Source organism: Mytilus californianus, unplaced genomic scaffold, assembly GCF_021869535.1.
Source record: "Mytilus californianus isolate M0D057914Y unplaced genomic scaffold, xbMytCali1.0.p SCAF_8, whole genome shotgun sequence".
Lineage (NCBI taxonomy): Eukaryota > Metazoa > Mollusca > Bivalvia > Mytilida > Mytilidae > Mytilus > Mytilus californianus.
Window position 1 is genome coordinate 82,354,061 of NW_026262734.1, and position 11,999 is coordinate 82,366,059.

General features: G+C 30.9%; 1 protein-coding gene across 1 annotated transcript; it reads right to left on the bottom strand.

The window, feature by feature from the left end:
• Positions 1 to 2,197: 2,197 nt before the first annotated feature.
• On the bottom strand, positions 2,198 to 3,493 carry LOC127710917 (probable G-protein coupled receptor AH9.1). Its single transcript, XM_052216879.1, has one exon. It carries the CDS (start codon positions 3,379 to 3,381, stop codon positions 2,203 to 2,205), a length of 1,179 nt encoding a protein of 392 aa, XP_052072839.1. The 5' UTR covers positions 3,382 to 3,493; the 3' UTR covers positions 2,198 to 2,202.
• Between the last annotated feature and the right edge of the window lie 8,506 nt (positions 3,494 to 11,999).

Genomic DNA, 11,999 nt, shown 5'->3' on the forward strand with positions numbered 1-11,999 from the left:
ATGATTTGTATCCGAAGTTTTGATCCATCAACAAACATGGCCGCCATGGCTAAAAAAATAGAACATATGGGTCAAATGCAGTTTTTGTCTTATATCTCTTATATCTCAAAAACTAAAACATTTAGAGCAGATCTATCAGCATTGAAATTTTCAGACGATTCGAACAACCCATTGTTGTGTTGCTGCCACTAAATTGGTAATTTTAAGGAAATTTTGCAGCTTTTTGTTATTATCTTGAATATTATTGAAGATAAAGATAAACTGTAACAGCAAAAATATTCAACAAAGTAAGATCTACAAAAAAATTAATTTGACCAAAATTGTCAATTGACCCCTTAAGGTAGTTCAGGGGTATAAAAAAAAATGACAAAATTTTTATATACTTTGCCAAAATGAAGATTTTACTATGCTTTTTTCAAAAATATAATAAAAAGTATGGGTCACCGCGCTATTTTTTCAAGGTACGAGTCGTTCAAAATTGTCAAAATTTGCCTAGATTGTTCATGAAAAAACACATTTCTGTGCATAAATAAGAAATCTGTAAGACAGAATTTTGAAATAAGATATGAGAAGATAGGTTTTATAATATATTTTAAGAAAATAGAAAGAAAAAATGGTGTCACTGAACTTGTTTTCTTGCTACAAGTAAAAAATGAAAATTTCCTTATATGTCCAGCATAAAATTTGTTCTAAATGAGTTATCTCCCCTTAAATGGCTTATTTGAAAAATTTATTCTAAAAACACAAATATTTGGCATTTGTTAAAACATTTTAGATAATGCAATGAATCACTAAGTTTTCTTTATACAAATAAACAGTGTAACCAATAAATTGCAAATCTGTCTCCAAATTTGCAGATTTGAGCAAAGAACTAGACCGATTATGTACTGTGATTGTACAATTCAAGATGGCGGTATACCCCTGAACTACCTTTAGGAATTAATGCCCCTTAAAGACAATTTTACACAATTTGTTCATCACATTTGCTAACATTTAAAAAATCTTCTCCTCTGAGGCCTAATACTTCTAAACTTTAACTGAATGTGTCTTAGGGTAACAGGTTTATAAAGTGTATCCGAAGATTTGATCCATTAACAAACATGGCCACCATGGCTAAAATTAGAACATAGGGGGGTCAAATGAAGTTTTTGGCTCTCATCTCAAAACTAAAGCAGTAAGAGCAAAACTGACATAGGTGAAAGTGTTAAACAGGTTTAGATCTACCTGTCAAGTAATCTTCAGACCAATAGGACAACTTATTGTTGAGTTACTGTCCAGAAATAGTTAATTTTTAGGAAATTTTACAGTTTTGGGTTATGTATTATCTTTAATATTATTATAAAAAGAGAGAAAGTGTAAATGACAAAATTGTTCAGCAAAGAAAGATCTACAAATAAGTCAAATGCCTGAAACTGAAATTACAGGTGAGCGATAGCAGGCTCTCATGAGCCTCTTGTTATAGTGTTGTTATATAAAAAAGAAGATGTGGTATAATTACCAATGAGACAACTCTCCACAAGAGTGCTCTCTTTTTCGGTATATTGTTCATTTTTGTTTTGTTTTTCGTTGCGTCTTTACAACAATATTTTGAAAGTTAAGTGTTTTCCTCTACTGATTTTTATTGCATTTTCTTTCATAAACCTTTTGTAAGTCCACTCGTAGAGATTTTAAAGGTAAAGGTTAGGGTCGATCGAGATCTACAAAACTGGTCTAACTCCGCTGCATGCGCATGCGTCTTTCCCACGTGTCTGGAACATCGTTAGTGGTAGCCTGTTATAATGTCTTTCATGTTTGTACCTTTCTTGTTGTTATTTTTATTGTAATTAGAGGCATTTGTGTTGATGGTATATCTTTGTTATTCTGTTGATTTACCCGCAGCTTTTTTTTCAAAACTCCTCACGATTTAGAACTTAACATACTGAGTGTCTATACACATGGCTATTGTTGAAAACCTTGTTTTGACCTCTGGTTGTCTGGTGTTGTTCTTTTGTGTCGTATTGTTGCTGTCTCATTGTCGTGTATTCCAAAACTTCTTTTTTCATATTTTAACACACTAAACTATTTTAATAGGTTCTTGATCAGAGCTTGTTTACTACATTTAGTACTACAAAAAATATTTGAGTATAAGTTTTATTTCTAAATTTTGTATATGAATGTATGTATACATGGTTTTGAAGTTATGATACATTGGCTGAAGTCGAACTAGTTCTGGAAAGCAGGATTTGCATGATCAATTTGTGACGATATTGTTCTCTGAAACACTGAATCAAACGCGTTCCTCTGCATTTTGCTTTTCCTTGACACTCTACATGTCAGAAGACGTATTGCTTCTACTCGAAATGCCTTCGAACAACAAAAATATATGAAGAAATTTAAAGGAAAGCTCAGCATTACAAGAAAGTTTGAAAATACCGAAGCAGTGTAAAGTTCATTCAGTGGTACAATTGTTTTTGAAAGGAGCATTCCAGCAGCATAAATCGATAAAATGATTACAACCGGAATTTCAACAATCAAGAACACACCAACAAACCAAAGTGTCAAAATTGTCAATCGAGTAGACGTTGACGTCACCGAACTGTTTCGTCGTCTGCTCTTCTGTAAATTTGAACTGGAACTTTTCCTCCATGTTTGTGCCTGATGAACTTTTCTCAACATGATTATGTCTAAAATTATCAATATGACACATGGAATAAGTTCAAATATTGCGACTCGAACGATGAAATGAGATATTTGGTATTTTCGCACTTCGTCCGTTTCTAGCCTCCCAATGCTTATTTTGCAACCTGAAATAGTTTCATTTGACCTAAAAATGTCCACACGGTCAAATGTGTAAAGAATGAATTCGGACACCTCAAAGATTACAGCAATTAAAATGCACCCGACAATTGACACAAATGTAACTTTTGTTGTGAACCATTGTGCAACAGACAGAGGATAAGCTGCGCATAGGCATCTCTGACCAGCTAAGCATACTGTTATCAAAATGGCTGAAGCATGGAACGTGACTGGAAATATATCTGTGAAATAATACCACATTTTACATAAGTTATACGGAAGATAATCATCTATATCCAAGACCACAAAAACATGGAAATAAACAATTGACGGGAATATAATTGTCAATGTGTCCAATGTCGTAATGGCTGCCAAGTACATGTGCGTAGTGCTGCTCATTCGGGTTCTGATAAATACCACTATCATCAGGATGTTCAGAATCAAAACTGTTAATCCAAGACTAGGCCAAACATATCCATAAAGTTTAGTTTCGTATCCATAATTGTATACATTTTGAAAATTGTAGGCATATGGTTGAACAATTCCACTACCGTCTGTTGTCGAATTATCCATTAGAGTTCCTCTGGGGTTTATCAAACTGGTCATTTTTGTTCAATAAATGTAAATTGTTTAGTAATTTGAAAATATCCTAAATATTTGCGCACAGCCGTAACATCCTGCGATAAATTGCATTAGGTTTCAAATAAATTTTCGTCTTTGTTTTTAATGCAAATTCACAATTTAAATATCGGAGCAAAGCGATGTCCTATCGCATTGTAAATATAAAATTGAAATTGAAATTTATGCTAATATCCACTTTGGTTATTCAGTTCAGCTTTTGGTAAAAATGACAAATTTTGTTCTTCAACATTATTTACCACACGCCGACTTTCAAGTCCATTTTAATGATCTTTTCAAAACACATAAAAACTGAAGAACCATAAATCCTAGTATTTACACACAATATAAACTTAATACACCTGTATATGATTATAAGTATTTACCAATTCACAAATATATTAAATCGACACCTTTGATAAGTTTCATAGATATATTGAATAACTTACCGATATTTTATTATTTTGTTGGTATTTGGAACGTTTGATTAGTAAATTATTTCCCATTGTTCAGTGATAATATAAATTAAACTCTCATTGAATATACACTCTACGGTTGATGATATGCAAACGATTTGAAATTTGAATTCAAAAGTGCAAGCCACGAGGTCTTTACGTGAGTTAAGTCATCAATTGAACTTTAACTATAAAATTATATACCTAGTCTACATAATTGAACCATTTCATATATATATACCCAACTCATATTCAAATAGCGTATATAATAAAAACTATTGTATTATTTTAACGGACTTTAGAATAGAGAATGGAAACGGGGAATGTGTCAAAGAGACAACAACCCGACCAAAGCGCAGAAAACAACACAAGATCACCAATGGGTATGCAACGCAGCGATAAAATCCCCTACCCGGAGGTGGGCTTCAGCTGAATCCGATACAAGACTTTTCATGGATCTAAGTTATATCTTAATGTTTCATTCAGTTGAAGAAAATGTAGTATGTGTGCACGGCAGAATTTTATTATACTCTGTCAAAAACTACTTATTAAACGAGGAGCAATTTAGAGCTTAACATACTGTATAAGGATTGGTGTATTGCTGAACACCGCTAATGATGGTTGACCACTTAAAGTCTTTTGGTTTTTCTGTTACGTTGGGTTGCTGTCTCATTGACGTATACAATACGAGAAATGCTATAAACTGAAAAACTTAATATAATATACACCCACAGTTTTGTAAACACAATTTAACAGATTTCTGAAAAAAATGAATAACCACAAAAGGAGTATGCAAGAAAACTCAAATGAAATCTAATAACAATCGTCTTATAAAATATGAGACTAAAAAAAAACGGGTCTAATAAACAACCATTTGTTTACAGTTTGCATTTTATTCGTGATTGTTTAGGTTTGAAAAGTTAACTTTTATTTTTATTCTTCTAATTTTTGAATTTCTAAAGACGAAATTTTAAATCAGTGTGCACCTGAAAATAACCTCATTACCGTAAATAACATGTTCCGTCTTCTGTTTTTTTGTTGTTGCTATAAAGATTTATTTTCTTACTTAATCTTAAATACTGTATAATAGTGTACCTCATACTTTATTTTTTAATCCCGAGTATTTTTTTTTTTTGATTCCCAGACCTAAAACTGACTTTGCAGTATCGTATATATGGAAATTGATTTTTAAAATTTACTATTAAGTACATTAATAAGTCAGGAATATGACAGTTGTTTTCCATTCGTTTGATGTGTTTGAGCTTTTGATTTTGCCATTTGATCAGGGACTTTCCGTTTCGAATTTTCCTTGGAGTTTGGTATTTTTGGTATTTTACTTTTTTCCCCCTATCCTTCAATAAAATGTATATTTCATCGAGCTTTGTGTTGACTTTACATAAAACAGAACTGAACATCCAGCAGCAAATATTACATTCATTATCAAGACAAAACAATGCTTTCTACAAGACTGACAAGCTGAGTAACATTCACAACATGCTACATGAAGCCATAAGAAGTTAACAGTTTGGGAAGACCTTTCACAATAGGGTGAGGGTTGGGATGCCGCTAACATGTTTGACCCCGCCACATTCTGTTTGTGTGTGCCTGTCCCAAGTTACGGGAGCCTGTAATTCAGTGGTTGTCGTTTGTTGATGTGTTACATATTTGTTTTTCGTTCATTTTTTTGTACATAAATTAGGCCGTTAGTTTTCTCGTTTGAATTGTTTTACATTTGTCATCTCGGGGCCTTTTATAGCTGACTATGCGGTATGGGCTTTGCTCATTGTTGAAGGCTGTACGGTGACCTATAGTTGTTAATTTCTGGGTCATTTGGTCTCTTGTGAAGAGTTGTCTCATTGGCAATCATACCACATTTTCTTTTTTACATCATTATGAGTCCACTACAGTCTTTCCTTTTACTTCTTGAGGTTTCTACTGGATTTATGCCTGTACGTAATAATCAATCAATACTATTAAATGCAGCATGGTTGATTGCGGAATAATTGCAGATGCAATGTTTGATCTGGCTAAGGATAAAAGTGTGTACCATGAATGATTTTGTTGTCATAGAATTTCAAACAAATACAAATCAGCAGAAAAAAATGTTGATTTCAGAAAACATTGAACTGTCAAATATTTAAAAAAAAAAGAGTAATCTCTCTTGAAGAATTGTTTGCCAATTTCTCCCTTTTCATCATTATTCCGTTATAAGGAGAAGCTGGCAAAGTAAAAAAATTGATCAAGTATTGTAAAGTTACTGTTTGTTTAAATAACATATGTCAGAGTGCCTAAACTACCTGACAGATTGTTTTAGACAGCACAGTTAGTAATAATTGAATTAAGAATTTCTTTTTAGAAGAAAAAAATAGATGAAATATCATACAAACAATACGAAAAAGGTTGAGGGCAAGCAAATAAACTTTTTCAAAATTTTCTTTATAAGGAGGTATCCAATTTTGGAAGTAGCAAAATTGATACGTTTGCCCCCCTCCGCCCTTTCCAGCAAAAGAAAAAAAAGGGTTGGCTGAATATATTTTATTTTTTCACCTGTTCTTTGTATTTGGTCTCATCATGGAAGTATTATATTGGCTTCCATGGTCTTATGCCTTTCCATTCTACATGAATCCCCTTTCTAAAGGCATGTTTCAATATCAGTGATTAGATTCAGCACCAAACATTATAAGAATTGAAGAAGAAAAAAGTAACAAATTATTACATCTTATCAAATCTGTGATTACTGATTGATTGATTGGTATTTAAACACCACTTTCAGCACTATTGTGCTATTAAGTGGCGGTCAGTTTTTATTGGCGGAGGAAGCCACCAGTGTGCCCAGATAGAACCACCAACCTTCAATAAGAAAACTGACAATCCTAATGAATTAAGATTTGAGTCGAGTGCACATGCCGCATGTAGAATTTAAATTCACAATCTCAGTGTTGACAGGCTAGTGATACAGTAATTCAACTACTCAGACCACTTGGCTTCCTTGATTAGATTCAGCACCAAACATTGATAAAACTGAGTAAGAAAAAAGAAACAAATTACATCATCTTATCAAATTTTAATACAAATTACATTGCCCACTTGATTAATATATAATATCACTTTATTTCATATATTTTATAAAATTGCAACCTTTAATATGATTTACTTATATACAACTATGTAATGTCAAATATAAAAATCACACAAAAAAATAAATAAGTACAAATTATAAACAATATATTTCTTTTAAACTACCTGAAATTAAAACAATATCTTTATAAACCATGACATAGAAAATAAACTTTTTGATAATAAATAAAGGGTAATTATATCTTAATATTCCTCAATTTGGTTATTTTATACATGTATACCTTGACAATAATTCCTTTTCAAACGAATGTTATACATGTACTTCTAAATATTCATGAAAAAAGTGTTTTATAATTTGCTTTCATTACAATAAACAAGGATTTGTATAGTAGGACCACTAACTATGCAAATGTACAGACAGTTACTGTAAAGCGAAAAAAAATCAGTGAGCGCTTTATTTTTTCGATCTAATTTTTCCCTTATTACACAATTAAGATAACATGGTGAAATTATCTCAAGTAAATTGAATCTAATGGAACTTCTATTCAGGGACAAGAAAAATATGAAATTTAAACCATCTTTTATCCTTGAAATTGACAAATTTAAACTGTGTGATAATAAAACATGTTACATTTATTTGAACTATATTGTTTACATTAGGGGTTATCTCAAAAGTTGTCATACAATTTTCCTTTAAAAATAAAAGCACAAACTTTTTTTTACTTAAGAAATTCTTTCCTTTGTTAATTTTAATAGTATAAATGGATAATAAAAATTTTAATTTGTCTTTCATTCCGAAGAAAGAAAGAAAAAAAAACACTCATCCAAACTCACTGTCCTGAACAATATTGGTGAAATCTGACGTGGATTAAATCAAATAATGGATGGAAAAATTGACTTCCTGTATTACATTTGCGAAATTATTTTTAATATCACTTTCTTCCAGGAATATATGAGAAAACTATTGAGACACCCCTTTTATTTATTCCAACATATTTTCATCAACTAAAGCCATAAACAATACAACAATGCAACCCTTAATCATCGCATAACTTAAGAAGGTCTAGATGGGGGTCATTCAATTCTGTTTTCTTTAATATTTTAAGCCATTTTTCTCTATTTTATATTAATTCTGCCCATTATTCTATATTCTTTATTTTTTTGGTCCACTTTTTCTGCAGAATTGGACCATTATTCTCTATTCTATGAACCCCCATCCATACCCTCACTTAAGTGCAGACTAAAACTTTTTGATTTTTTTTTGTGAATAAAATCTGATAATGGGCAACAAATTCAAAAGTCAATTCTTGAGTGAAATTAAAGTAATTTTAAATCAAACTTGCTATTGATCAAACATATTTAGACTTAACATGGACACTTGTAAACAATGTAACAATTTATTGATTAACCAAACAAACAAACAAACAAAATATTGATTGCACATTAATTGCATAGCACAAAAATGTAAAATATAACTTATAAAACAATTTTTTTACTGCACTGGTATAACAATATTATGGACTAAAAAATCAATCCATTAATCTGAAGTACTGAGCTTGAAACTATGGATTTTCAATGAAAAGAAAATGTAGGGTTAAGTATTAATGGGACAGCAACACAACAATAAAACCAAAATAACTGAAGAAGTATCTTGAATGGTTCATTTCTTCGTGTCTAAAAGTCTTATAAAAAAATAAAAAGATATGGTATGAATGCCAATGAGACAACTATCCACCAAAGATCAAATATTGAGGATATAAACAACAACAGGGAACAATATGACCTTCAACAATGAGCAAATCCCATGCCTTAGAGGAAGCGGTAAGAAGCTCCTGCATGACAAAATTTGCTGCAATTCAAAAAGAAAAACAAAGGCCTAGTTTATGCTAAATACAATAAACAAAAAACAATTATGGTAGACAGCCACAAACCACAACCACTAGATTGAAGGGTCAAGATTTAGGATGTTTCTATACATATATTTACTAACATCTTTTGTTTAAAAAAGTTAACATTTGAAGCTGTGGTGATAATGACAATCAGGAACAAGAATGTGGTCAAGAGATCACTGGCAAAATATTCAAAGACAATCAAATTTAAGATGGTGGTCACTGCCAATCCAACAATTTAAAATTGTTTCCCTGCTACAGTCAATTTAAACAGTTGATTCAGAAATCACTTTTAAAACGTACAACAGAGCAAAAGTAAATTAATTATTTAAATAGAACAATGTCATGAATGTAAAAATGAGGAGATGTGGTATGATTTCCAATGGGACAACTATCCACCAGAGATCAAAGGTTAAGGGATTTGACAGCTAAAGATCACTTGACTGCCTTCAACATTGAGCAAAACCAAGACACTATAAAAGCTGTAAAAGACCTGGGACAAAAAATTTCAAACAATCAAAAAGAGAAATTTATCAGCAAGATTTGAGCAAAAAAAAACAATTTTGCTATATCAACCAAAGACAACCATTGGACATTAGGCTGCTGGCTTGGGACTGACACATATTGCATGTAGGGACAGATATGTTTGTGACTGTTCAACCGTTACAAATGGTTCACATCTTATAAAACTTGTTGAAGTTTAGTATATGTTATCTACTTAGCATAAAAGTATGTCTTCCTTATCTAAAAGTGAACTAAAATAACAGGTAAGAATGAAGGGAGTGATATTTCGATACATTCTAATTTCTTCTTCATAAATACATTTATAGTCTGGAAATATGGTAACCATCTTTATGTTGTTCATCTTTTTCATCTATATTTTTGTTGGAGGGTGGTGTTGGTGGTTGGTGTTGGTGGTTGGTGTGGTCAGTTGTACTGTCCAATATATTTTTGTTATTCCTGTTATTCTTTCATCATATTTAATAGATAAGACATACATATAAGAAATAACACTTTTATCTGAATCACAAGGACATTATTTTGAGGAGCAGAAGGACCCTTTTCAAGAATTTGGGATTAAGCCGTTTAATTCGTGGGAATTCAGGAATAGTCAGATAAATTGTCAGGAATTTGGGATATAATCATATCTTGATGAGGAAACGCACACATTTATTTTCACAGAAATTTCCATTTGGCATTTATTTTCTCTGGAATTTAGTATGAGACCCACTCCTATCCTCCCCTACTTTTCAAACATGGATTAAAATCAATAACAAGAATAATGCAATATTTTTCATATCTGGTTAAAAACAAAATAAAAAGCATTTCACAATATGCAACCCATAGATTATTCATACCTTTATATTTAAAGCCCTATATTTATCATGCAGTCATTCAAAACACATCAAGGTCAAGAACAATCCAGTTTATAATCAGTGCAAAAATAACCAAAAAAAAAATAAATATTATATTATCAAACAATAATGCAAATCAATAATGCTTAATAATACAAACAACCAACTACATTGTACTCCTTTTTATTTGTTAATGAAAAAAAAATAGAAACATATCCGGTTATTTGTAAACAAAAAAGAAAAAAGAATTTATCCATCCAATGAAAAATCTTCTCTGAAAAGACTGATCAATTAATCGTTAGTATCTAATGCCAGTATCAGCAAGCTTAGCTATATCATGGTGGCCGGTTTATATTGGTGGCAGAAGCCTGAGAGCTCTCGAGTTGAACCATTGACCCTCAGCAGGAAAACTAGCAATTCTACTATCTATATCCTTGTCAAATGCACCTCCCATGTGCATGGTTAAACTCTAAACCTCATTTCACAATACTAACTACTCTTTTTTATTTGTAAATAATTAAAAAACTAGAAATATATAGTTAATTGAATACAGAAAAAAAAAGTTTATCTATCTAATAGAAAACTTTTCTGTGTAAAAAAAAAGGAATTGTTTCGAAGTCTAATTTAACATTCAAATTTCATTATTTACATTGGAATGTTGCAATAAAATTTAGTATATTAGGATGCTACATCTCATGTATAGCCTATCATTTACCTCCAATTTTTCAATCCTCATAGAATAAAGATTAAAAAATAGGGAAAATTTTGTGATATAATATAATAATGTGTTGTTGTCCTAGACTTTAATATGGCAAATAAACTGATCTAACCATATTCAGACCAGAAACTTTAACAGTAAAATTTTGAGGTCTACTGCATTGCCAGTCAATACAGATATTTGTGAATTATCTCCCTTGCATAAAATATTAATTCTTTCTTTGAAAACAATACAGATAATGAGTATTGGTCTTTAAGAGTATAAATTTAATGCAAGATAAGAAGAAATCTGTTGTGACATAACCAGCTCAATCACTGAAATGGAGAGGAAATATTTGCACCAAATATAGAGGAAATATTTTATATTTGCACCATAAAACCCTAGTTATCTCCCTTACCAACAATAATCAAACAGTTTTCAGTTGGGCAGAAGATATAGTATTTTCTGGAACAGCCTAAAGTGAAGATTCCCATTTATATAGATACTGAATTTCTTGGTTTAAAGACCGTGTGAAATCCATGAAAGATTACACACAACAAACAACTATACTTTCAAAGTTAACTTATCTAAAATCCACACAGTCAGAATTTTCAAATAATTTTTTTTTCATGTAAATGCTTTTACATCATACAATCTAAATATATTCTAAATACATTGTAAACATGCAAAGTTTAATCCATTTCTTTCTATTATAAGTATCTTTTTCAAAAAATTTGAAAAAAAATATTACAAAAGGAATATGATTCCAATGTCCCCAAAAAATGCAAATATTTTTTCGGTCCAAGTGCATTAACTAAAAAATGTTCTATTTGAAATTTTTCATTCATTTAAACTTTTTCATAAATACCTTGCAAGAAATGTAGAAATAAGATTTCTTCAATGCAAACCATATTATTTTTATTTTCAAGGGGAACTACTCCTGTAAAATTATTTGGTTGGTTGCTGATTTTTCAAAGTCATCAAAATCAATGCTAATATAAACCTTTGAAATAAATTTCATTGATTTTGATGCACTAAACATATAAGTATGTAACAAGCTTATACAAAATTTCATAGCTTTTAACAAGACATTGATTCACCAATACATGTACATATATAATTATTTCCCAAC

Excerpts from the sequence above, each read along its gene's own strand:
- LOC127710917 (XM_052216879.1), bottom strand. The coding sequence starts at position 3,381 with ATGACCAGTTTGATAAACCCCAGAGGAACTCTAATGGATAATTCGACA.